General features: G+C 48.1%; 2 protein-coding genes across 2 annotated transcripts in view; both read left to right on the top strand.

Moving 5' to 3' along the window:
- The window catches only part of LOC116824950 (uncharacterized), a 954,865-nt gene that overhangs the window by 787,617 nt on the left and 139,749 nt on the right, over positions 1-27,499 (top strand). The window lies entirely within an intron of this gene.
- The window catches only part of LOC116819426 (butyrophilin subfamily 1 member A1-like), a 30,377-nt gene continuing 10,175 nt past the window's right edge, over positions 7,298-27,499 (top strand). The window contains exons 1-7 of the mRNA XM_075072056.1: positions 7,298-7,410; positions 12,973-13,320; positions 17,082-17,363; positions 18,739-18,855; positions 22,478-22,510; positions 23,396-23,428; positions 23,511-23,547. Of these exons, the coding sequence (XP_074928157.1) occupies positions 7,305-7,410; positions 12,973-13,320; positions 17,082-17,363; positions 18,739-18,855; positions 22,478-22,510; positions 23,396-23,428; positions 23,511-23,547 (956 nt within the window). The 5' untranslated portion in view covers positions 7,298-7,304. The remainder of the gene's footprint in view (positions 7,411-12,972; positions 13,321-17,081; positions 17,364-18,738; positions 18,856-22,477; positions 22,511-23,395; positions 23,429-23,510; positions 23,548-27,499) is intronic.

Below are 27,499 nucleotides of genomic sequence, written 5' to 3'. Positions count from 1 at the left end.
TTCCAATTCCTTGTAGGCCTGCTTTTTGCGTTTTCTTTAATGCACCTCTTGAGTTGCGCATTCCGTTAGTACGTCATGGTACAGAGTATTATCCCTGTTGTAGGTCGATTAATGTTCTGACCGTTGGCTCCATCAGTATACGATATTCAGCTTTGTCTACAACTCCTGCCTATGATTTTTTTCCCCTTTCTTGGGATGCAGGCTTCTGATAGTTTCTGCAACTTTGACTTGAAGTAATTCCAGGCCTCCTCCACCTTTAGATCCACAAGTTCTTCAGTTCAACCCACTTCTCTAACTAATTTCCTTAATTCTTTAAAGTTAGCCCTTTTGAAATAAAAAATCCTAGTCCTACATCTATTTTTGTTTATACTTCCATCTAGTTTGAACTGAATTAGCTAATGATCACTTGAACCAAGGTTGTCCCCTACAACGATTTCTTCTATGAGGTCCTCACTACTCACCAAAACCAAATCTAAAATGGCATCCTGTCTTGTTAGTTCTTCAACTACTTGGTGAAGAAATCTATCAGCTATCACAAATCCTACAGCTGGAGCACAGCTGATATTGGACAGCCTCCACAAATGCTGATGAGATCCAGAACCTTGACACTGCTCCATGCTGGGGATCACCTGGTTCATGGAGGCATGGTCAGCTGGAAAGATTCACTGAGAGCACTCCACACCTTGCTGAGCAAACAGGAGGGGGATTTTCAAAATTCCCAGAGAATTTAAAGGGTGGGTCTAACGATTGGTCACCTGAGGGCAGGGCAGTAGAGTTCAAACTGATGACCAGAGTGGCTAGAAGAGGCATTGTGGGACACATCTCAGAGCTGGTAAGAGTGCATTAATAGACCAGGGCATCCACACTGGCACCATGGCACTCCAGCCGGGGCGCAGGAAGCGTTATGCTTCTCATGAAGATGGATTACCAGAAGCACTCCAGCCGCAGAGTAGGGGTGCTCTACATGCCTTGCCAGTGTGGACACCTCAGGAGTTACGGTTCACGGGGCTGATTTAATGTGCTCTAACTTGCAGAAGCAGACAAGGCCTAAGGTTAATTTTGTCAGGTTCTGCCTACTTGAGTACATCTAAATTATCTAAATATTCTTTAACCTGTTCTTTCCCTATTTTGGCTGGCATGCCTTTCCCCTTGCTGTTAATATGATTTATGTTAAACATCTGGTCACAATTAACCTTTTTAGTGAAGATTGAAGCAAAATAGACATTAAAAACCTCAACAATCATGACGTCATCAGTTCTTAGCTCTCTTTCACCGCTAAATAGAGAACCTGCTCTTTCTTCATCTTTCCCTTTATACTAATGTATTTATAGAACAACTTCGTATTGCCTTGTGTGTCCCGTGCTAGGTGTCACTCATTCTGTGCCTTAGCCTTTCTAATTTTGTCCTGACATGCTTGTACTAGTTTTTTGTTTAGTTTTTGAAGGATTCTTTTTTGACTTTCAGGTCATTAAAAAACTCCTGATGAAGCCATGTTGGCCTCTTACTACTCTTCCTGTTTTTCCTTTGCTTTGGGACAGCTTGAATGGGTTCAGTTGCCCTGCACATGCGATAACACAGCCCTTCATTATAAATGGGCAGTGTGTGACTCAGCAAAGTTAATCAATGGGGCTTAGTCTGTGCCCTAGGGAACTGGCATCCACACCACAAAGTCCACCGTCATGACTAGTGCTGGTGTTTTCTAGAAGTCTCAGCAGACAGGCCAGGTATCCCCTGGACGTGGAGTGTGAGAAAACGCTCATCTCCAGAGGCTCTGCCAGGCCAGCAATGTCCCAGACTGTGCAACTGCATGAAGGGAAAATGGCCCAGGACTCAGACAATCTGTTGTATTTTGGCTGCACAAGAAAACTCATCAATTACCCCAGGTCTCTAGCTGACAGTCTGCAGCGCCCAGCCCTGCCACACGGCTAACAAGCAGGTAGGTGTGAAACTTCCTTTCCTTCACCCACAGGAGATGGAAGCCTTGGAGGACGGTGCCTTTACATGCAATTTCTTTTTATTTTACTGATTCTCAGAGAGCAGGAGAAACACGGCAGACCTGAATGTCACCTGCCAAAGTGAATGGGTTGGTTCCAAATCTGTCACTCACTGGCACTGCTGGGGATGTTTCTTTAAGAGGACTTTGATCCTTGTACTTTACTCAGCATGTGACAAGGATTCCTGTTTCAATAACTTCCCAGCTACTGAGTTACTTTCATTTCTGAAGCTGATGGGAGCAGCAGAAACTGGCAGCAATTCCATTCAGTTACAAATGCAGTAAATTAACAGAAGACAGAAATGAACAGGACAGAGTCAAACTCCTTGGCTCTATATCTCCTGTGCTGAATGGACAAAACCACCTCAGCAAAGGGAGGTTTCACAGAAAGCAGGAACTCTCCCTAGGGGATGGCTGTGGATGCTAGAAAAACTGAGAGCTTCCCAAGGACCCTGAAGCTGCTTGGAAGTGTCCCCGCAGGACTCAGCAGGTAAGGGGGTTTCCATCCCTAGAACTACAGACTAACTTGATATTTCCTCTTCCCCATACTCACTCAGATGAGTTGTCAGCGTCACAGGGCCCCTCTCCCAGTTTTGTCAGGAGTAAATTGCTGCTCCCATACTTCGAGTGTAAATTTGGCTGCAGAAACGCACACCCATGATGACATGATGATCTGTCATGAATATAGGGGGAAGGTAGCAACTTTTATGTATACCAGCCCATTCATTTAGCCATAAAGACCTTCTTAGCTGTTGTTCTGAATTGCTTCACCTGTAAAGAGTTAACTGTTTCCCTGAAGATGCTTAGAAAAAACCCACAAACAAACAAGGGAGGAGTTGGCAGAGAGCTGAGACTCAATGAAAATCAAACATACATTCAAATCAGGGAAAACGGTTTCCTTTTCATAGCAGTCTTTGGTTTTGGTCTGGGTCTTCTCTCTCAGAACTGAGAGGAAGCCAGCAGGTACAAAATCTCCTAAAACCATACCTGGAATAATCCATCTAAAACCACAGAAATGTGAGTAGGGTAAAAAAAGCTTTAGATAGATACGATTAGGCTATTTTGTTTGTTGGGCTTGTGTTGTTTTTTTTTTCTGTGCTTTTATAGGATTTTTCATCTTTTTTTTTTCTTTTGCTAACCAAAGCTGAGCCCAGAGAGGAATTCTCTGTATGTATTAAATTCTAGCACTCTGTAAAATCTATTACCATTGTGATTTTTTCATATGTGGTTCTTTATTTTGTTCTTATAATAAAATTCACTTTTTTTAAAGAATCCTTTGATTCCAATGGCCTTAAAACAAAGGGTTTGTCTGTGCTCACCTTGATAAGGCAACTGGTTGGTATTTTATTCTCAAGCCTCCCCAGGAAAGGGGGTGAAGGGCTTAGGGGAATATTCCAGGGCGATAGGGATTCCAAGTGACCCTTCCCTGAATATTTTGTGTAAATCACTTGGTGGTGTCCAAGACAGAGGACTCTGTACCTTGGAGGAGTTTTAACCTAAGCTGGTAAAATATAAGCTTAGGGGGTCTTTCATGTGGGACCCTACCTACTGCACTTGAAGTGCCAGAGTGGGGAATTTTAGTGTTGGCATGATCGGTAAGTGTTTGGTTTTGGTACTACCACAGTGTGCTAAGTCCATTCTAGTCACACAATGAGGCAGAGTCTCTGCCCCACAGAGCTTCTAGCCTGAAGACTGAGAGAAGGTTTTTCCCTTTGCTGGCTCATTGGGCTTAGCAGAGCCTGGCGCCCTGCAGTAGAGCTCATTTGCTCTTGCAGTTTTGCTGCCTGATGGGAGCTGTAGTTAGTAAATCGCTTCTTTAAGTGATGTTATTGGCCGTGTGTGGCTCCCCTCCCTTACCACTGGGTGGATATATAAGAGGACTTAGGTGCCTGTCACTTTAGGTACCTACAAAAAAATCCCAGAATCGGGACACGCTGGGATTCACAAAACCCTGCTTGTCTGCGGCCAAACCCTGCGGTGCCTACAATCACTTGGTGCCTAAATTTTTGCAGTAACAGTTTACAGGTGCTTATTTTTCTGTCTCTGAGCATTTTCCCTACTCCAATCCTCCCAAATACTCAGAGGATCACTCCCTACCCCAACCAAGGGGTAAAGACAACCCGAGGCTGCAGCCAAGTCGGCTGACATATGGAGGAAGGTGGGTTCACAGCCCTCCTCACTCCCTGGAAGATGAGTGGGAGGGGGTAGTGGCAGGTTCTCATCTCAGTTTCAACCCTCAAGGCATGACAGGAGAACACAGAGGCATTTGAAAACTCCCCATGTGCATCCTGCTAGTGTCATCCAAAAGGTAAGGCCCAAGTGGGGGGGGGGGATATGAAACTGAACTGTGTTATGAAAACAGTCTGTTTGAGTAATGAAAATCTGTGCTCTAAGAATCTTGAAATTGCCTGGTAGAAAAGCTACCAAGTGGATAGGAAATTGGTTTTGGCCTGTATGGAAAACATCTGTGGTGTTACTTGAACTTGGAAGGCATCTGAGTCCCAAGGTAGCAGGAGATTTGAACACTCTCAGGTCACTGGTTGAAGAGACCTCACTCAGTTTGATCTCATAGAGGAAAGAGGTGTGGCAAAGTGGGAATTGTCTGTAATATTTTTATGAACTATCTGTATTATTCTGTATCTGTCACCTTGGCAGCACTATCCATTGGGGGAAAGAATTGATTTTCTCCCTGGGACATGGTAAATGAAGGTAGGTGTCTCAGACATAGAGCTGCTTGGACTTTCTGGGCTAGAATCAACACAGTGGAATGGCCAATCCTACAGAGACAGTGGAAACCACAATGACTACATATTAACACCTCGCTGCAGGGGTAGCTGAACATGGGAGCACAACATAGCTGTGTCTGGAGATCAAAGAGAAGAGGTGTCAGGGTCAGGTTAGAAAGAGATGGGTACACAGACACAAGCGCTGCTGGAATGGGGAGACAAAGAGGACAAGGCAGGTGAGGTTGGGCCTGGTGACAGCCTGGCTTCCACGCAGAGGAACTATATTCTATGCCTGCCTCTCTCATTCTAACCCAAAGACTTTTGGAGTCTGCATACCTGGTGACCAATAAATGGTTCTCTTGATTTGCACAGGCTGCCTGTGTCACTATAAATACACACTGAGACCTCATAGCCCTGAAGCAGCCCAGTACAAACCTCCTGCAGGAGTCTGACTGGACTGGATTCACTGCAGGAAGCCATATAGTTCTCTCCGTTTGATTTTGTTGATACCTGACTGAGACATTGCCTTAACTTTTGTTATTGGACAACCAGTTTGTGACTTCTCTCTAGATTTAGAATTTGTCTTAGTAACATCACACAATAGAATCTTATAACTTTACTTACAATGTTGCTATGCATATTTTATCAGGACAACAATAATCAACAAATTATGAGTTTTCAAATGATACCTTCTGAGGCATACTTAGTACAAGATTTATCATAGTCCTATGAAAAGGGTGTACATAGGGGTTGAGACTGTTACAGGCATCCTTGGTCCAATGAACTGGAAAGACGGCCTGGTCACTATGGGACTGACAGACATTGGAGGACTGTACCCCAGAAGGGGGAAAAGTGACCTAGCCGAAGACCTAATCCCCAGGGTGACCAGGAGGAGGTGCCAGACAAGAGGTGAGTGGAGCAACCCATGACAGAACACTTACAGAAAGATTCTGGGGGAGAAAAATTGGCCACTGGCCTGAGCTTCACCATCATACCAGCCACCCCCAGCATCTCCTAGGATCCCAGACCTTTCTCACCTAGGATCCCAGACCTTTCTCACCTAGGATCCCAGACCTTTCTCACCTCAATCCTGAGAGATGTCCTGACCAGACCAGGCCAGAGAGAGGGACCCTGATGGCATCAGCACCTCCACTGGCTCCAGCTGAATCCAAAAGACCACCTGGGATGTGAGATTCTGAGTGTGTCTTTCTCTCTCTCCCACTGCCCCCACATGACCTTTTACTTTTTTAATTTCAATTTTAATTTTCATTTTTAATTTCTTATCTCTCTCCTTTTTTCTCCTGCCTAATAAGAGTCTGACTTAGCAGGACAAGACTGCATATTTTGCAACACTGCCGTGTGCCTGTTAAAGCAATGCCCTGAACAGCCTGCTGCTGGAAAAAAGTTTCCAGATCTTAGAACCCAGGTCCCACCATGTGCTGGGCTTGTGTTTCTCCAACAGTGAAATTGCAAGTGAGGGTCCACGCCAAAGACAGAAGCTGCATTTTCTATCTTTGCTGGTCTTGTCTCTCCCCTTTTGTGTGTGTTTGTCTTGTTTTGTCTTCTTAGCAAAAATGACTGGATGATATCAACAACAGCAACAACAGCAGAGTCAGCCCATGTCAGTAACTTCTTCTCTCTTCCTCACAAAGCAGTTAGTAACATGTATGCCGTGTAGTTGTAGCCATGTCAGTCCCAGGATATTAGAAACAGGTGGGGTGAGGTACATCTTTTATTGGATCAACTTCTGTTGGTGAGAGAGACAAGCTTTTGAGACACACAGAGCTGTTCTTCAAGTCACCATCTTTATTACCATAATTTATTACCATCTAAGAGACTGTCAGATAAGAGTCTTTTTCCTTTTAAAAACTCTCTCCAGCTAAAGGGAACGGAAACAAGGGATGTTGTTAAATGAAAGTCTAATTTAATATTTTATATTTCAAATGCTTTAACTCTTTTTCCTTCTTTTTCTATATCTTTAATAAAAGATTGAAAGGATTTGTTATGGTGCTAAGCAGGCTGAGGTCTCTGTGTACCAAATCCAAGCCCATTTTAACGGTTTAATATTGAACAGTGACTGGGTCATGTTAACACTTTGACTCTTTGGGCCCCTCTGGGTACGTCCACACAGCAATAAAAGACTCACAGCAGTAAATCTCAGAGTCTGGGTCAATAGAAAGTGTAGACATACTCTACATTACAGCTAAATTAATACAACATTCTTATTCCAGAAGACAATTGCATTGTTCCTGTTTACCCAATGCACAGCAGAAGTGGGCTAACACAGAAACAAGACATTCTTACTCCGAAATTAGAGTGTCCACATATGGATTTATTCTGAAATAACCATTAACTTTAGCACAGGTGCAGCTCCAGGGAGCAAGCGCTAGTGCAGATGGGCTGCCAGCTACTGCTGGCATTTTAACCCCAGTGATGTTTGACCCTGCTTGGAGCTAGTGCAAACTAGAGCTATGGGGAGTATCCCTTCCCAACTCCATGCATTGCACACCAGGGTGGGCTAAACCTTGTGCCAGTCACTGCACGTCTAATTTTATTTGTTTCTTCTGTGCCCAGACCGAGCTACGATGACGGAGAAGGTTCCCTCGTTCTCCCCTGGCTCCACAGTGAGCTCCGCTCTGCCCGGTTACATCACTCTCTGCTTCACTCTACAGGTTCTCAGGCTGGTGTCAGGTAGGAGCTCCGGCCTCCTTGCTTGGTTTGCTGCCTGTTCTCACACAAAGCTCTGCTGCCCTGCAGCTCTTCACACATACAGAGAGAAGTGACCATGTCACCCCTTCCAGAGTCACCCCCACTGGACACCCCCACAGCTCAGGGCACACCCACAATATTCCTCCTCCTAACGCTGTCTGGTGGATTCCTGCCAGCCAAACCCCTGGGTGAAAACTCCCATTGCCTTCAGTGGGGCCTGGATTTCTCCCCTGGATTTGGTGTTTCCACTTCCCTTATGGTCCTTGCTTTAATCTAGCACCAGCCTCCTCTCTGTCCTTTCCTGCTAGCCTGAGAGTGTCCCCCTCCCCGCCTCCTCCTGCCACCTGGCATTCACCGACAAAAACCTTCATTGACACAGAGGCCACGTCTACACTATGGGATAATATCGAATTTGCTAAAATCAGTTTTATAAAACTGATATTATAATTTCGATTTCATGCAGCCACACTAGGCACAGTAATTCGGCGTTGTGCGTCCATGCTCCGAGGCTAACGTCGATTTCTGAAGCGTTGCATTGTGGGTAGCACTTCCGTAGCTACCCATAGTTCCGAGTCTCCCCCGCCCCTTGGAATTCAGGTGAATCTAATTGTCGCAGGGGTTCGGGTAAATGCGTCAGCCATTCCTTCCCTCCGGGAAAACATCAGCTGACAATCCTTTCCGCGCCGTTTTCCCCTGGATTGCCCTGGCAGTCGCCATAGCACGGCAACCATGAAGCCGTTCAAGCTTTTTTTTCCGGCACCGTATGTGTACTGGATGCCGCGGAGAGAGAGGCCGATACTCCAGCGCTACACTGCTTTTGCATTCACTTGCTTTGCTTTGCAATGATAGCAGAGAGGTTACTGGTTGTTCTGTCGTCTACTGCCGGAGTAAATGGCACCGAGATGACGGTTACCTCTCCTTCTCTGTACTGTCCGCTGCTATCATGAGTGCCCTGGCTGAAAATTTTGAAAGCAAAAGTGGATTGACTCACTTGGACTGAGTCAATCCCTCCCTTATGGTTTCTAAAAATAGAGTCCGTCCTGCCTAGAATAAGAGGCAAGTGTATAGAGAACCAGTGTATCAGAAAGCACAGCTGCTCCGTGTCAGTATTCACAGGGGGTGCCCCTCCAACACCCACCTGTTGCTTCCCTCCTCCCAACCTTCTGGGCTACATGGCAGTGTCCCCCATTTGTGTCATGAAGTATAAAGAATGCAGGAAAAGAAACAGAGACTTGGAGGCAGCCTCCGGGGCTATGACAGTCCAGCAGTACGGAATCTTTTCTTTACACTGGAAAGGGAGGGGGCTGGGCTGAAGCCCCACTTGCTATTATGAATGCTTATTAGCCGTTCTGTCCTATCTACTGGGAGTAACCAGGAATCCTTCCTCATGATATTAGACAATTATCAGGCATGGGTTCCGAGGATGGTGGCAGTCCTACAGCACCGTCTACCACTGGGGAGGGGAGAGGGAGAGGAGCAGATACTGCTCTTCACTGCTGTAGCATCAGTCTACCAGCAGCATTCAGTACACATAGGGTGACATTGAAAGTAGTCAAGAATATTTCTTCCTTTTCTTTGGGAAAGTGGTGGTGGTGGGAGAAAGAAACTGAGAAGCTGTTCCCTGAACACGCCAGACACTGTGTTTGAACCTACAGACATTGGAGCTCAGCCAAGAAGCAAATACTTTTCAGAGACTGCGGGGACTGTGGGATAGCTGGAGCCCTCAGTACCCCCTCCCTCCCTCATGAGCGTCCATTTGAGTCTCTGGGCTTCCCGTTACGCTTGTCACGCAAGCTGTGTATCCTGGAGTTCTTTTTTCAAACGCTTTGGCATTTCGTGTTCTGTAACGGAGCTCTGATACAAAGATTGTCTCCCCTACAGCAATCAGGTCTAGTATCTCCGTACGGTCCATGCTGGAGCTCTTTTTGATTTGAGACTGCATCACCACCCGTGCTGATCAGAGCTCCACGCTGGGCAAGCAGGAAATGTAATTCAAAAGTTCGCGGGGCTTTTCCTGTTTACCTGCCCGCTGCACCGAGTTCAGATTGCTGACCAGAGGGTCATGGGTGCACTGTGGGATACCACCCGGGCCATAACGTCGATTTCCATCCACACTAACCATACTCTGAATTGTTAATATCGAATTTAGCGCTACTCCTCTCGTCGGGTGGGAGACAGAAATCGATTTAAAGAGCCCTTATATCGATATAAGGGCGTTGTAGTGTGGACGGGTACAGCGTTAAATCGATTTAATGCTCTTTAAATCGACCTAAACGCGTAGTGTAGACCAGGCCAGAGCCACAGGACTGGGTTTCATGTGCCCTTCTACAGCGCTGAGTTCAGCAAAATCAAACTGCTGAAACCGGAACATACGCAGTTAAAGCACATGCCAACGCAACCTTAACTTTGCCACACTGACTCCCTCCCTCCTAGAACTAGCAATAGCCACTGGGAATTACCTGCATACACTCCACTGCATTCATAGACTAGGTGTAGCTGGACTGAATGATGGAGATATTAGCTGGAGCAGCTTGGTGGGGCTGTCGCTTGATGGTGGGAAGATCTGGGTCAGAGCTCCCCCAGGCATGTGAGGAAAGGAGAGAGGTCATATCTACTGAGGGATCCAGTATACCCGATTTCAGCCTGAGCTGTGTAGTAGTCGTTAGCAGGGCTCAGGGGTCCGGCTTGCCCTGGGGATTGTCTGTGCGTTCAGTGATGGTAAGAACATATAGAGCTAGATGGAATCCTGGAGGAGGGTGAAGGGCTGTTAAAGGAGGAAGGGCTTGTAAAATGTGACACATGAGGGCTGTTTCTCAGCTGTTAGCTCAGTGTAGAACAGGGTCGGTAGGTCCTGTTAGAGCAGCTTCCCTAAAAACAAGTTTTCCCTTAGCAGGAAAGGCATTTGACTCTGTGCTACTGTCAAGGACATCCTCGGGGGATGGGAGCCCCCCACCCCGCCCCCATTGCCTCCCCTTCCCCCAACCCCCCACACCTCCCTGGAGTGATGAAGGGAGCTGACGAGGCGGTGCGAAGCTGAGCAGGGCTGGTCACACTGCCACCAGCCCTCGCGTGCCATGAAGCATGGGGCCCCTCAAAGCGTGGGGCCTGAGGCAACTGCCCTAAACCATCCAACGGACAGGATGGCTCTGCATACAGTTGTCATGTGCCCTGATCCCTGGGTGATGTGCCTTATCTGCGCAGGCAGAGTGTGGGTCTGTGTGCGGTGGGTGTGTTGGATCAGTTCTCAGAGAGGGCAGAGTTAAGGTTGCTTTGGACTGTACCTTAATTTTGCATTTGCTGATGTTCAGAGCCCTGAGTTTTGCTGAACTGTTTTCTGGAAGGACCTGAGATACGTCTGGGAACCTTAACTCTGCATTAGCAAAGATTTTTGTCAGTGTCTTTCCTAGTTTCATGAACAGAAAAAGGACTCCTTCCACAATAACTCCTCACTTAACATAGTAGTTATGTTCCTGAAAAATGCGACTTTAAGCGAAATGATGTTTGGCGAATCCAATTTCTCCATAAAAATTAATGTAAATGGGGGAGGCGAGTAGGTTCCAGGGAAATATTTTTTTGCCAGACCAAAAACATATACATTTTAAACAATTTTAAACAAGCAATTTAATACTGGTATAAGTTTTAAACAATTTTAAAGAAACAATTTAATACTACAGTCATCATTGCTGAATATGAAGCTTGGTTGAGGTGGTGGAGTCAGAGAGTGCAAGAGGGTGGATTGTCCCCCTGCTCCTCTTGCTGTTCTTGCAAGCACAGGCACTGACTTTCCCAGGGGTGGGGGGGTCAACCCTCGGCCTGCCCACTCCACCCCTTCCCCCAAGCCCCCACCCTTAACCTGTTTCTTCTTCCCCCCGTCCTTTGCTTCGCACGCCACATCCTCGCTCCTCCCCCATCCCTCCCCTGCCTCCTGCCTGTGGCAATCATCTGGTTTGTGGTGTTCAGGAGGCAGAGGGGAAGAGAGAGGAGCGAGGACGTGGCGCGCAGGCTTCCCCTCCCTCCTGAATGCTGCAAACCAGCTGATTTCCACGGGCAGGAGGCGGGGGAAGCAGAGGAAAGGTGCTGATCCGTGGGATCTGCCAGCAGGTGGGAGGCACTGCAGGCGGGGATGTAGGGGAGCTGATGGGGGCTGCCAGTTGTGGACAAAGTAGGCAGCCAAACAACATTATAGCAGAGCATTGCACAACTTTAAACAAGCACGTTCTGTAGTGGAGCAGGGATGTAAGATCGAAACAATGTTAAGCGAGAGGATGTTAAGTGGGGAGTTACTGTAGTAGACATTAATGGTCATTTAGGCAGTTGTAGTTCTCACTTAGGTTTGCAATTAATACATGACTGTGATAACAACACAAAGCCCTAACTTTTATATAGTGCTTTTCATCAGTGGAGTTCAAGGAATTTTATTCATTATCCCCATTTTACAGATGGGGAAACTGAGGCACAGAGCAGTAAAGAAACTTGCCCAAGGTCATTGAGCAAGCCCCTGGAAAAGCCAGGAATAGTCCCAGTCCAGTGGTCTCTCCACTAGGCCACATGGTTGCTATGTCGTTCCTCAGCACTCCTCACCCTACCTGTACATTTTGTTACGGTGCAATGGGGATAATGGGATTGTGCTTTGAGGAGTTTACAGTGTGTAGTTGTTAACAGGGCTGGTGCAAGAAATCTGAGACACAGTCCATGTCCCAGCATCTCGACAGTTCCCTGGTGCTTACAGTGACTGTAAGTGTGAGAGAAAACTGCTGAGTCTGTCTTCTCCATCCTCTGCCCCACCATCCCTCACAACATAAAGCCCCCTTCCCCCTCCACCATTCCAGTCCTCCCTCCTCTTCCCTCACCACAAAGCCATTAGTTAGCACTGTAGAAGTCTTTAATATGTAAGATGCTGCTCCTTGCTGTCTCCAGATGTGGTAGACATACCTGCACTAGCTCTGATCGAGCTATTGTGCTGTAAATGGCAGAGTAGACACAGTGGCATGAGCAGCCTCCCTGAATATGTACCTAGGGTCCTGGGCAGGATCATACCTGGGGAGCTAGCCCATCCCCCCACTCACACCGCCACGGCTACACTTTCTCATGCTACCTCAGTCAAAGCTAGTGGGTGCATGTCTCCTCACACTGTAAATTACAGCTCCAGCTCCTGCTGTAGACATCCCCATCCAATGTTACCAGCTCACAGAATTTTATCACAAGTCTCATGATATTTGATGTGTTTTTTAAAGCCACAGCTCCTGCAGGCCTGTGATTAGATGAGAATCTCAGCTTTCATTTTGTTTTAAAGTAAGTTTCTGTCCCTTGTGGTTACAGATAAATGCTTGGAAATGTGACCCAAGGCAACTTTAAAGATTCAGAAATCAGAAGGCAAAGAACAATCCCAATTTTATGATTTTTTAAAAAAATCTCTTTATTTTTAAGCTCATGATTTGGGGCGGGGGGGCTGACTTGGCAATACTCATCCTGCTGCACTCACATTCCTGTGTGTCTTGGTTTCTCTTCTCTTTAATTTTCATTTCCCTCTTACTCATTTCACAGCACAGTTCACAGTGACTGGACCTGACCATGCAGTCACTGCCTCCCTAGGTGGGGAGGCCGTCCTGTCCTGCCACCTGTCCCCCAGGATGAGCGCTGAGAACATGGAGGTGGGATGGGTACGATCCCAGGACTCTGAAATAGTGCACCTGTACCGTGATGGGCAGGATCAGTATGGACAGCAGATGCTGGAATATAGTGGAAGAACTGAGCTCCTGAGAGATGACATCACCAATGGGAGAGTGTTCCTGAGAATATACGATATCCAACCCTCCGACAATGGGCCGTACAAGTGTTTTTTTCAGTCCAGTATCTTTTATAAAGACGCTTTATTGGAACTACAGGTGGCAGGTCAGTAACTTGTTGTGATACTTTGACATCTTCAAAAGGGTGGAATCAGAGGGGTCATTGTGAGATGCCACCTGATGTGTCTCATTATAGTGGGGCAGTAGCTCTGCTCTGGATAAGGTTTATTCTAGTTCACTATTTAACAGCTGTTTTGTCTATGGACTCTAAAATCCACACATATACTCAGATTGTTTTGAAAATTGCTGTGATACATTGGAGTCTGGGACAAGATTAGTGGGCAAAATTTGAGGTCATTAGAGCAAGGAATTAATGAGATACAGAAACACCCCTAACAAGTTAGGTGATATCAGCATGGGGTGGTTATTTCAAATTTTTGTGCACATCTGGGGCCAGACAATAGCTGATCCTCCCCAGGCTGATGTTACCAGCTGGGATTGATCTCCGCGTGTGTCTGGCACCCACAGGGTAACAGTGATTGATACATAGAGTCCTGTAGCCCAGTGCCTGGTATAAGAATGGGAGAATTGAGGAATTCTTCCCCCACCCCCAGGACAGGTGAAGGCAGGAGGCCTGACCCCTGAAGGTACTGCCAGAGAGACCAGCAAGGGCACATGTGTAGCTAGGTCTGTAACCAGGACATGAGGTTTAGGTCAGGTGCAGCAAACACAAGACTGCTGACAAACCCCCCTGGCAAGAAGATACCTCTGTGCACTTCTACTGACACAGCCTACAGACCTCAGCACTGAAATGAGACACATATGTGATCCCTCAAGGTACATGCACCTCTCCTCACATCGCAGTGACAGCTTTGCCAGCCTGCTTGAATTAATCCCTCTCCCAAAACTACAGCGACTCCAAACACAGTCTCCGTCATGCCTGTGTATTATGGAACCACCCTCACTGAACAGTTCCCAGAGTTTATTGCCAGCCCAGGAGGCAGAGTCCAGGTGCAGGGCTGGGGCTCTGTGTGACGTTACTTTGTATCTCTTGGGTTTCAGGAGCTTAAGTTTAGCTGCTTTTTGCATTTTGGAAATGCACAAAGCCCTGCTAGGCAGCCGTAATTCTGCATTGGCAAGTAGTTTGTGGGTATTAATATATGTAACTATAGACCCCTCATGGCCAAGATAGAGTCTGCTCTATAGATCCACTCCAGCCAAGAACAGGCACGAACTGGAGCACAGCAGGGTAACTCCTTCCACCCCAGGGAACAGGGTTAACTGAGACTCCTCATAAATCTAGACACAATCTTATTGTGACATCCACACAGCAAATACATTACAAACAGCACCGACAAAATTAGCATCAAACATACAGATTTCTTCAGTACCAAATGGTTCACAGGCCACACACCCTGTGCATTTAAAACATACACTGCTGATTTGGCATTAATGCCACCACATTGCTCTGAGTTGAACCAGCAGCAAGCACCCAGTTCATCCAAAAAGCTGGTATCCGTCTCTTCATGATTATCTTCTTGATGCACTTAGTTAAAGCAGGCCTGTGAGTGAGTATCAGCACTCAGGGCAGAGATCTTCACCACCCCTCTGGGTCTAACTGAAGACTTTGGTACTTTTTTTCCTTTATATTGGAAGTGGAATTGTCTCCAACTCTTAGAGATGCCCTACTGGGCATACTGCAAGAGTTCATTAACTTTTTCCTTTATTCACCCGTGTTACCCGCACACTCTAGGACACCCCACCCTTACCCAATTCCTAGGGCTCAGGGCGTACTCTTCTGTGGATTTGCAGGGTCTTTTACCAGTGAAAGACCCTTACACAGTACTATCCGTATCCTCTATTTATTAACAATTACCGAGCAGAATACACATGCGAAGCATACAATGCTGTGCTCACCAATCCTGATCAGGCAGGTGGACTTTCCCTGTTGGCCAGGCAAGGTCAGTCTCATCTGCATTCTGGTTGCTGCTCATCACAGTCATGCAGAAGATTCATACCAGCTCTGATCTTGGGCTGTGTCTTACAGGTGAGTTCTTCTTCTTCCAGGTCTTTTCTTCTTCTGGTCCTTCTGCTGGTCTCCTTGGACCCCAGGTTACATAGTGAAGCTTGAGTCCTGCTTAGCTTAACCAATCATTTTACTAAAATATTACAATATTCTTTGATCAATCCTAACATATCGTGAAACAATTCTTTAACCAATCATATCCCAACACCTTAGTTGATTTAAATCTTGCAAAATCAGTTATGCAACAGACAGAAACAATCAAAGAACCAGACAGAAACCAGACAGATAAACAATAGAGAAGTAGGGACAATAAAGGCAAAACAATAACAAAGTAGCGGTTTCACACCCACGACTATTGATAAGTGATTCCTTGCCAGACAGAAGGCCATCAGGCAAAGTTTTCTTTAAACACCTTATGAGATTCCTTGCTTATCTGGTGATGGTGGGCACTATTAGGAGAGGATCACCTTTTAAAAGCCTGATATTACATTGTTTTAATGTAATTTAGATGGAATGTGAGGATGGGACTTTCTGCTTCTTGGCTCATGGCTGCTGCTCTCCTAATGTGGCTGCAGAAAAAAGTCCCCAGACCTTACACTTGCTAATCCCCGACTAGCTGGAATCAGTGAACTGTTTAAAAGGAACAGACACTGAAGCGTGGGGGATGGGATGAGGGGTTGCATATAATGTCCACCATAGGCCCTTTAACCTCAGTTCTTGTCTGTGGCACTTGGGCATTTCCCATGAGTCTGTTGGACCAAAGCCTTGTGAGTCACACCCCTGCTGGGAGGGGACTCAGTAGCCTGTGCTCTACTGAGCAAGAATCCCATGGGGAAGGCTCCAGACACCCATCCCTTCTCTGTCTCTCCTGGGAGGTTGTCTCCCTCTCTAGGCTGGTTTGTGTGAAATTTCCAAACTCCCTGAGGGCCTCTCTGCATATGCACTGACACCACAATAGTGAAATCTCTTTGAATTCACACCTGGTTAAGGTACAAGACACTTGCTTCAGATTAAGAGAATTTTATTTCAGCTTAGCTTGTCAGTACTAAAAAAACCCAAGTGTGATCTGGTGTGGGATGTGTGACAACCCATCATTTCCTTCTATCTAGTGTTTGTGTTTCTGTTTTGCTGAGTGTATTTCCTGGCTTTCGGAGGTACCAGTATTCTGCTATCCATTTCTTTATTTAAAGGGGAGGGATAGGTCAGTGGTTTGAGCATTACCCTACTAAACCTAGGGTTGTGAGTTCAGTTCTTGAGGGGACCACTTAAGGATCTGGGGCAAAATCAGTAGTTGGTCCTGCTAGTGAAAGCAGAGGGCTTGACTCAATGACCTTTTCCAGTTCTAGGAGATAGGTATATCTCCATTATATATTCTGGAAGGGTACAAGCCCTGCTAACACAACCCAAACTCCACATATTACAAGGTTTTTTATTTGTAAATTATTTTAAGGCTTGTCTACACATACATGGGCACGGCTTTCTATAAGCTAGTGCAAACATCTGTGTAGACACTTAAATGGGTTTGGAAATGGCTTATATTGCTTTAGCTTGAGTCAATTCCTTCTTGATTTGAGTGTGTCCACACAGGGATTTGCCCTGGATTAACTAAACCAGTTTAACTAAACTGGAGCAAGCTTGTACATAAAAAAGCCTTGACATTAACATTTATTTTACTGTATATCATATAAGAATCTGGCCATATTAACTGACCATCCCTACTTATGAACTCTCAGTCAATTATTAATTTAATAGGAAATGGCTTTTGATAACAATGTAATAAAACTTTTGGCTCTTTACTGGGCACTGTAGGATTATCACAAGTTCATTTATTTCTTCTGTAGGTTTGGGCTCTGATCCTGTCATCTCTGTGGAGGGACATCAGGATGGAGGGATCCGTGTGGTGTGTCAATCATCCGGATGGAACTCACAGCCCGAGGCTCAGTGGAGAGATCTCCAGGGGCAGATCTTACCATCGGCCTCTGAAAACATTGCCCAAGAGGCCAATGGCCTGTTTCAGGCAGAGATTGCCATTGTTATAACAGAAGAGTCCAACCAGAAAGTGTCCTGCTGTGTCAGGAATCCCCTACTCGACCAGGAGAGAAAGACAGCAATTTCCCTAGCAGGTCAGTGCCTGTCCATGCAGCACATGGATAGACTAAGTCACTGCAGACATGGGCAGAGAGCATTTATCATTGTGTCTCCTGTTTATTGGCCCGAACCTTCAAGGTGCTGAGCACGTCTTGGAAAGTCCTGAGCAATCTCAGTTCTCTTGGGAGATGTCTACACTGCAGTTAGACACCTGCTGGTGCCCTGTGCCAGCTGGCTCAGGCTAAGGGGCTTGGGCTAAGGGACTGTTAAACCGCAGTGTAGACATTTGGGCTTGGGCTGGAGACTGGGCTCTTGGACCCTCTAAGGTGAGGGAGTCTCAGAGCTCAGGCTTTAGCCTCAGCCCGAATACCTACACTACAGTTAAACAGCCCCTTTGCCTGGGCCCAGTGAGCCTGAATCATTTAGCATGGGCCAGCTGCAGCTGTCTAATTGCAGCATAGACCAGGGATCTCAAACACATGGCCCGCAGGCCACATGCGGCTCACGGAGCTATTTCCTGGAGCCTGGCATAGGCGCCAACTCCCCCTCCCCATCCCAGCGTGCCACGGCCCCACTCCTCCACCTATCTCCCAGTGCGTTCTGCCACCAAACAGCTGTTTGGCAGCGCTTAGGACTTTCCAGGAGGCTGGGACACCATTGGCCAGATTTTCATAATAGCTCAGTACCCAGCAATCATCCTTCTTCTCAGTAGGGGTGGGGGAGGGCACACTCCCTTGTTCTTGTGCTGTACTGAGAACTGTGTTAGAATTGCAAGCTGTCACTTTAAGAATTGGTGATTTCCCAATCCTGTTAGCAAACTAGAGGGCTCTGTAGCAAAGTGTGTGAGCAGAATCAGGGCTTTTCTACAGGAACATAATCCCCTCGGAATTTTAAGTGTCAGCCTGTAACTTTTATGCAGTTTTCAATATACACCACTAATCACTTAGCAAAGAACTCTCTAGTCAGCCATTGCTCCAAGGCCCAGAAAAGAGGACACTGTAGGAATATTTACTCTGAATCTATAGGCTCAAGTTTTGTTTTTATTAAAATCCTGCATTACCATATTTTGGGCCAGACTCTCCCATGAAGCTGAACCCCAATCTGTAGCCTTGGGATCACTTAGAGCAACCTAGGGACTTCTTGAGCTTATGCCAGTGAGGGATAGGTGTAGCATAATGGAGCTGCCCTCTCCCTATCCCCAACACATCCCCTCCCATTAATTAACCATGTTCAGTAACCAAACTAAAGCTTGGGCTTCTATTGGCTTAATAATAAAGCACAAAGCAGCCACATCTGTCTGTGTTTTCCCTGTGAGAGTCTTGTAACTAGTCCCAGTGTTACCACTGGCACAGTGTCCTGCCTTCATTCTGCACGTGTTTGCTCCCAAGTCAATGGCACTTTCTCTTGCAGAGCTGTTTTTCCCACGAGGCAATCCCTGGACGGTGGCTCTGGGGGTGATCCTGCCTCTCCTGGCTGTTCTCACTGCCCTGGCCAGTTACTGCTTCTGGAGGCAAAGCAGAGTGAAAGGTGATGTAATGAGAGGGGTTGGGGGGAACATGGTGAGAGACAGACAGAGATTTAAAAACCAAACCAAAAGTAAAGAGACAGGGATTAAGGGGCTTTGATTCAGTGTTTGGAGGCGTTTCAGGCAGTGGGAGAAGAGGGAGCTGAAGAAATGATGATCATGTTTGAACCAAGAATTGTCAAGTGGTTTCAGCCCTTCAGATCTCACTCTGGGATCCAGAGTGAATGTGACTCTGAACTGTTCCCAGGGGAGCCACATAGCTCTGTTTGAAACAGCATGTGGGGCTCAGTGAGCTGGGCTTGGAGCCCCAACATATGGAACTTGGCTCCTGGCAAGAAAAACACAATGCGAAGTAGAAGGGGGGGGGTTGTTAGGGCCCAACTATGGCCCCCAGTCTGTGCTTGTGAGTAGGAGCTGTGGATGGGCAAAGCAGTAGTTGTGCAAATGGAAAGGTTAGCACTTATCTACATTCAGATTTGCTCTGCCTGAGACACAAATATTTTATTAAAACTAATGTTTGAAATCAAATTCACATTACACAGGTTTAAAGAAAAGGCATTGTACATCCGCGGTCAAGCTTGGGTTATGAAAAATTAAGTCTTGGTGTAGATGGGCAGACTTACCCCTGTGGCGCCTCCTGCTGGTCTGTTCCAGGAATTAGGTCTTCCAGCTCCAGAGCACCCTCTGCAGGCTAGTGATCTGCCTGTCCTCTGCCCCCCCCCCGTGTCCCTCCCTGGACCTGGTGCCCTTTTACCTGGGGTGCTGCCCCCTGCCAGTAACCCCTCAGTCTTAGGGTCTCCCCTCCCCAAGGAACCCCCACCCCACTGTTCCCACCTAGGGTGACCAGACAGCAAGTGTGAAAAATCAGGACAGGGGGTGGGGGGTAATAAGAGCCTATATAAGAAAAAGACCCAAAAATCAGGACTGTCCCTATAAAATTGGAACATCTGGTCCCCTATTCCTAACTCACTTCAATATAAGGCTACTGCCAGTCATGGTCTAGCCCCCACATCCTGGGGCAGACTGCAGTATCAGCCACTCATCACTGGCAAGGAGGGTTTGGACCTGCTGCGTTAGCCTATCCCTGGGCTGCCCACTGCAACCCCCAGTACCCATTGGCCTTATGCTAGGCTGAAGCCTGGGGCTTTCCAGGCTGGAGCTCCCCAGCTCCTCTGCCTTTCCCCAGCCCTACTTCACTCAGGTGCTCCCGCTCCCGCTCCCGCTCCCTACAGCCAGACCCTTCTCTCTCTGAATGAAGAGAGAAACTGCTGAGCTTCTGGCTCACAGACTCTTTATACAGGCCAGCTGTGGCCTGATTGGGGCTTGGCCCAGCTGCAGCCACTTCCCAATCAGCCCAATTTAGCAGCTCCCAGCCACAACCTTCCCCCAGGGCTGTTTTAAGCTCTTCAGGGCAGGAGTAGGGTAACCACACTACTACAGACTCATGCTTCTCTACACACTCCCTGTCCATGGCCCCATGAAGTCCCGGGACATCCTAGTCAACCTCCTCCTCGCCCTGGCTAAAAAGGCCATCTACGTGACCAGGAAGAGGAGGTTGGCCAACGGAGACTCTGGTGACTCTGGGGCTTGTTTCCGATCCTTGGTCCATTCATGTATCCGGGCAGAGTTCCTCTGGGCGACGTCCACTGGCTCCCTTGACGCCTTCGAGGAGCAGTGGGCGCTGTCCGCGGTTCTCTGCTCGGTGTCCCCGTCAGGCTCCCTTCTTATGACGCTTTGACTGCACTCCTGTCCCTGTTCTTTTATTAGTTGTCCCCCAGAATCAGTTGGGTTCTGAGATCCTGTAGATCCTCCCCTTAGGCTGGGAGGGGGTATCCTTTAGCAGTGGGCGGGCTTCCGTCTGCCCACCCACTTCCCAGAAACCCAATAGGTACAGACTCATGCTTCTCTATGCATTCCCTAACCGTTCACGTATCCAAGCAGAGTTCCTCTGGGTGGTATCCACTGGCTCCCTTGACGCCTTCAAGGAGCAATGGGCGCTGTCCGGGGTTCTCTGCTCAGTGTCCCCGTCAGGCTCCCTTCTTATGACCCTCCTGTTCCCTGTTCTTTTATTTGTTGTCGCCCGACATCGGTTGGGTTTTTGAGGTCCTGTAGATCCTCCCCTTAGGCTGGGGGGGGATCCTTTACCAGTGGGCGGGCTTCCTTCTATATGTCCCTGGACCATCTGATGGCATCAGACACCATGAGCTGCCTCATTAGCCGGGTGTAGCGCCGACCAACTCCACATGCTTTCCGCACCAGCTCGTTATTGGTTCCAACGCGCCCAGGGTTCTGATGATCAGGGTGTGGATCTGGAGCTCGTAGTCCTGGGCTCTCAGGGTGTCAATCAGTGGGGTACATAGGGCAATGGACTCTCTATTGTAGCATAAGTGCTCAGCTGTATTTTTTTTTCCAGTCACAAAGGGCCGAACTGCCCTTCAGTGATCTATATGTTTATAGAGATGCTGGAATTTTCATAGCTGCCTAAGGGGTCTGAATGTTCATTTTTTGTTTAAATTAATGGATGCTGAGTGTGCAGACCCCCAAGGCAGCTGTGAAAGTGCTACGCAGAGGGTTTTCTCACCTGAAGGGATGTGAAAATGATGTAGAAATGTACCAGTGTCAGAATAATTGGGAAGGGGAAATGTCTGTTCCAATGATTTCTCAGCGGGGATGGAAGCAAGTAATTCAGAGGAGCAGAAAGGAGATGTGCTTTGTACTTGTGAAAGCTGGAACTAGGTGCTGCATCTTTAGAACCATCACCTGCACACTCTGTCAGCGCCAGGTGTGAACTGGTTTAGTTAGTGGCTTTAGTTAACAGATACGTTATGTGGGTTGAATGCACGGTTAGGTGACAGGGATACACTCATTTTGAGTTGTATGTAAAAGTCAAGAATATGCCCAGAGAGAGAGCGAACTCTGTTGGGCTCATTTTAAAGCACTAAACAATCAGAACAATTAACTGTCACTGCCTTGTTCCCTGGCCTTTCAGAGAATTCTCTGCACCAGCTGCACTGGTGAGCTGTGGCTAGGGTACTGTAATAACACAAACACACTTGAGATTTGCACGGGTGGTCTGAGACGCTGCTCACACTGGGCACAAGATGGTCTCACTCAGGCTGTACTCAGCAGTGATTGAAAGACATGATGCCACCTCCATTTCCAGCAGTGACACATCACTAGGACCAGGGAACAGGCACCTGCCACAGGGTCAGGAGTTGGCCTAGAATGTAGCCAATCAGACCCTGTCACTTTCCCAGCCCATGTTAGTGCCCCATTCCCATCGCTCAATTCCATCCTCCATCCCCACAGTCAGGAGCTTGGGGGGTGAGGGTGGGGGGTCAAGAAAGAGCTGAGACTGTTCAGGAGTTGGGCACAGAGGGGAGCAGGCAAGGAACTGGACAAAAAAAGAGACCTTCTCCCTATTCTTACCATCCCCCTCAATAGCCAGATTAGACAGGCAGTGGGGATGCCAGCTGCAGGGATGTTGAGACAGATCTGTCTGTGTGTCCTGTGAGTCAGTCTGTCTGCCTCACTTTCATAGTTACAGCACAATTACGTTAATAGCAGGAACTGCGCCTTAAACATGATGGTGAAATCTCACCTCTTGCCCCTTTCTCCCTCTAGAGACCCTGCGATCTGATAAGGAGACCGAGAAAGGTCAGTGTCTGGGCTCATCACATTAGCTGGCCGTAGAGTTATCCCCATAAACACAACAGGGTGAAATCTTGCCAGCCGTTATTAATTATTAATTAATCATTGGAAGAATTTACTGAGGATCATGGGTGACAGGTGGAGCCCCCCTTTGGGGAAACTAGCCCCAGCTCCACCTCTTTCACCTGTGGCCCCCCTCCCCACTGCAGCCAGAACCCCAAGACCCCCTATCCCTCCCCCACACCTGGAGGAGCCCCAAGCGCTCCCTCCCTCAGCTAGAGGAGCCCAAGGCCGGCTGAACTCCTAGTCCCTCCCCTTCCACCTTCCTGGACCTGCCCTGGGTCAGCTGTGCTGTGCCTCCCCTTCCCAGATCCCAAGCTGCCTGGGGAAAAACATCTCTCAGGTCTGGAAGAAGCTTTTGCTATGCCCCATGCAGGTTCTGGGGCAGCTAAGGAGGCAGTATGTGCTACTCATCTTCCTGGGTTCCTCAGTAATCTCCAGTCCAAAGAAATTACTGATTGAACCCAGGAAGCTGAATAGCACATCCCACCTCCTCAGCCGCCCTGAACCTGCATGGGGTGTAATAAATCAAAAACTTCCCCCCAAAACCCCACAAACAGAGGTCTGGTGGTCGTGGCAGTGGCAGGGGAGGCTAAGCCTCTCCTACCCTATTATAGCCACTGCCCATGCCAAGGGTCATGGTGGATTCTCTAGCACTGGCAGTTTTTAATCAAGATTGGGTGTTTTTCTAAACGATCTGCTGTAGGAATTATTGTGGGGAAACCCACTGGCTTGTGTTATGCAGGGGTCAGACTAGGTGATCACAATGGTCCCTTCTGGCCTTGGAATCTGTGAATTGATGAATCACCTCTCATCCTATTCTCTCTCTAGAGACCCTGCTGTCTGAATGGGAGGGAGAGAAAGGTCAGTGTCTGTTACAATATTAAGTCTATCCTCATATATACAACAGAGGGAAGTCTCACCTCTCCCTCTTTTCTCCCTCTAGAGGCTCTGCAATCTGAGATGGAGAGACAGAAAGGTCAGTGTCTGGGATCAGTGGGATCCGACTAATTTTAAATGTAACCTTAGTTCTGTATTTCCTGAATTTATAACACTTGATTTGGGGATAATTACGTGGGTGTGAGGGGCCGGTTCTAGGGGTGGGCCAGCAGGGCTGGTTTTAGGGGTGGACGTTCTGGGCCGATTCTAGGGCTGGGCCAGCAGGGCCAGTTCCAGGGGTGGGCCAGCGAGGCCATCATTCTTGGCACCACTTCCAGGGGGAGCTTTATTGCCGCTGGGCTTTTTATTTTATTTTTTCTCCTAACAGCCTTACTATAGTGACCCGATAGTAAGTGTGAAGAATCAGGACACTTTTTTTTGTGCAGGGTGGGGGAGATAGTTGCATTTATAAGACAAAGCCCCTAATATTGGGGTGTCTGGTCGCCTGCCTGTCTGCTTCTCCCTTAAACGCCTCAGTGTTTTCTCCCACTCCCACTCCATGTACTGAAAAACATCTGAGTGTGTGTGTGTAGAGAACACAACACAGTGGGGCCCGCCCATGAATGTGTGCACAAAGCCTGTCCCTGAGTGTGTGTGTTCATGATCTAGCGCGATCGGGCCTGGCCCTGAGTGTGTGTGTACAGGACCTAGCACCATGGGGCCTGGCACTGTGTAGACCAGTGGGTTGCAGCCTTGAGTGTGTATGTACAGGACCTAGCGCTGTGGGGCCCAGCCCTCAATGTGTGTGTACGGGACATAGCGCGATTGGTCCTGGCCCTGAGTGTGTGTGTACAGAACCCAGCTCAGTGGGGCCCAGCTCTGAGTGTGACCTGTAGATGCTACTGGAATGCAAATAATAATGTGCAGGTGAGGCAGGAGACTGGAGTTATGGCCTGGGGTGGGGCGTAAAGGGGTGTGTGTGTGCAGAGATGAGGGATTCATAGATTCTAGGACTGGAAGGGACCTCGAGAGGTCGTTGAATCCAGTCCCCTGCCCTCATGGCAGGATGAAGAGGGGCAGGTGGGTGGGGGGTTACAGGGAACAGTGTGGCACAGTCAGAGACGAGTAATGACATGGAGCCAGGAAGCCCTGCTCTCAGGGCCAGGTTTACCTGTCCAGTATCTGAGGTTTATAACGTAGTAGATATAACAGATGGGGTAGGGCAGCTTCAGTCCATTTGCCCATAAGAAGCCGGCTCCTGTGCTGTGCTCTGCTTAGAGCCTTATGGACAAATCTTCCAAAACACTTGTATCACCAGTGAGGGAGATGTCGCTTTTAGCTTGACTGTTGCACATTAAGTTTTGAGACTTGACATTAACTCCCGATGTCTTTGACTTTCCAGCGGAATACGAGGCAGCGAAAGGTAAGGACTTTTGTACTAACTTTGATTATGCTTTAAATTGGAAAAGGAACACTCAGAACTGTGTGTGAAAAGACGTGTTAGTATAAAACATTAATGTGTTACTGAGACGGGTAACGTACACGACAAGGGGAAATCCAGATATTACCCAGATGTAATGGATGGGAAAGTTTTGGTATTGAAATATGAATATTACGTTTTATTTTTCACAACATTAATCCTTGGAAATACCCTTAAAAAGCAAACAAACAAACATCACTTACTGACACTGGAGAGACCCTATAATGAGAACAGTGATTCTTTTATACCAGTAGGGCCTGGCCCTGTGAGCTCTCCATGGATGTTCTTCTGCACCCATAGGTCTCCTTGGAGAACGCTTGGGCCCTGTTGGCTCCACACACACCAGCTGTAGGATCAGGCACATGGGTCTGATCCCACTGAAGCTGGCAGGAGTTGCAGATGCTCATCACCCCTTGGGGTCACCAGCATCACCCAGATGATGGAGACACTCATGAAGGAAGAGTTCTTTGAGCTGCAGGCCCAGGTTCTCTGCTGGGCCAGGACCTACTTGGGGTGCGAGCAGTGAGGGAGCTGGTTATGGCTTCCTGGTTCTCAGGCTGCCCCAGGGGTTGTTCTCATTCACTCCAGCTGGCTGTGGTTCCTGACAATTGGTGATGTGCCCTGCTCTGCCCCAGCACACACACCCCAGCCCCTCCCAGCCCTGACACTCCCCCTACACCAGGATGGCAGGGGGGCAGTTGACACAGGAACCAGATATGCTGCTTTATCCCATATAGGCTCTTCCTATGCCAGGTGAATTATTTGATGTCCAGGGCCTGGTTCCAGCCAGTCTGTACCATCCCTGCACACAGCGACTGGAGCAGGGGAAAGAACTGGGCCCCTTATCACTAATAGCCCCATTCTGCCTCCCTGACCCACATGAGTGATCCCCACAGGTGCAGCCCCATTGATTTCTGGGGAGAGGGTTTGCAGGATTAGATGCAATAAAGGAGACATCCAGAGGTGAAAGTAAGCCGGTAGGGTCCAGTATGGTGTACCAGCAAGAGCCAGTATGCTGTGCCAGACTGCATCGACTTTGGCAGCGGGGATTTAAAGAGTTTTGGGCTGCCCGCTGCAGTGGGGGAGCCAAGAGCCCTTTGAATCCTGCCTGTGGCTCCAGCAGCTGGGCTGGGGCCAGGATTTAAAGGGCTCAGAGCTCCAGCGGCTGTGGGCAGCCCAGAGCCTTTTAAATCCCGCCTGCAGCTCCAGCAGCTGGGCTGGAGCTGGGATTTAAAAGGTTCAGAGCTCTTGTGGCTGCGGGCAGCCCAGATCCCTTTAAATCCAGTCCGTGGCTCTGGCAGCCAAAGCTTCAGTGGGGATTTAAAGGGCTCGGGGCTCCATGGTGGCCCGAGCCCCGGACCTTTTAATTTGCCCCTGAGTCCCAGGGGCTCCCAGCCACCTCTGCAGCTGGGAGCCCCGGGTTGATTTAAAGGCCCTGGGGCTCCCAGCCACAGCCGATGCCCCAGGGCCTTTAAATCTTGAGAGGCCACGCCTCTTCTGGTTGAGGCCCCACATCTTCCAGTTGAGGCCATGCCCCCCTCAGGACTCCAGCAGTAAGTCCCATAAGTTACTTTCACCGCTGGAGACATCATATCTATTGATTAGGAGCCCAGTCCTGTTGTCCTTAGACAAAATTCCCACTGAACCCAATGTAATGCTGGGTTGGAACTGGGCATTTTTTTTACTGAGAATCTCTCCTGTTGATTCATTTATGTTCTTTTTCCCCTTTTCTCTCCTCTCATTCCCATGGACCCTCTGGCAGAACTGGGTAAGCTGTTTCTGGTTGTGTGGTTTGTTTTTCACAGTCTGTGACTTGCTGAGGCTGCATTTCGTTTGTGTAAATTCTCATTTCTGATTATTTCAGGACTCATCAGAGCCCAAGGATACGCAGGTAACTAACGCTGATACTGTCGCAGTCACTCTCAGACCCATTCCGCTGGGATACGCCTGCGCAGTCCTCTTACAGCTCTCACAGTAACTAAGGGGTCAGGCAAAATATCATTGTTTGCGTGAAACTTTGAGGAGCTTGGTTATTCACACACCCCCTGGCGTACCCGCTGGGGGCAGGAGGGAGCAGGTGCAAACATATAATTGGTTAACTGCTCACTGTTGTTATTTTATAGCTTCTAATTAATACATTGTTTATTTCAGTACTGGCTATTGTTTGGCAGAAACATCCAGCCAATGAGCTTATCCAGCCCTGCTGGATGCAGCAGCAGAGCGTGGGTGGAGGGCAGAGGGGCAGCTGGTGGCTCTAGAAGGGTCACTGGTGTAAGGAACAAGGAATTTAAACCTGTCCCCACATTTAGGGTTTCTCAGTGTAGGGAATTCATGGGGAAGAGCCCAGAGTAGCTAGTGTGGAATATTCTGCACTTGTATCTTCCAATGTGGATTAACCCAAAGCAGACAAGGGCACTATTAGCATGGAATCAGAGTGTCCGCACAGGCAGTTAGTGGTGACTACCTGTTCTGCACTAGCTACTCAGGGCTTTCCCCCATGTAGACAAGTCCTTAACGTTACTTCCAAGCAGAGGTGAAAGTGAGCCAGGGTGCCCAGGTGCAGTGCACCGGTAAGA

This window comes from Chelonoidis abingdonii, chromosome 13 (genome assembly GCF_003597395.2).
Source record: "Chelonoidis abingdonii isolate Lonesome George chromosome 13, CheloAbing_2.0, whole genome shotgun sequence".
Classification (NCBI taxonomy): domain Eukaryota; kingdom Metazoa; phylum Chordata; order Testudines; family Testudinidae; genus Chelonoidis; species Chelonoidis abingdonii.
Note: the sequence above shows the minus strand (reverse complement) of the source record. Positions and strands in the feature narration are given on the sequence as shown.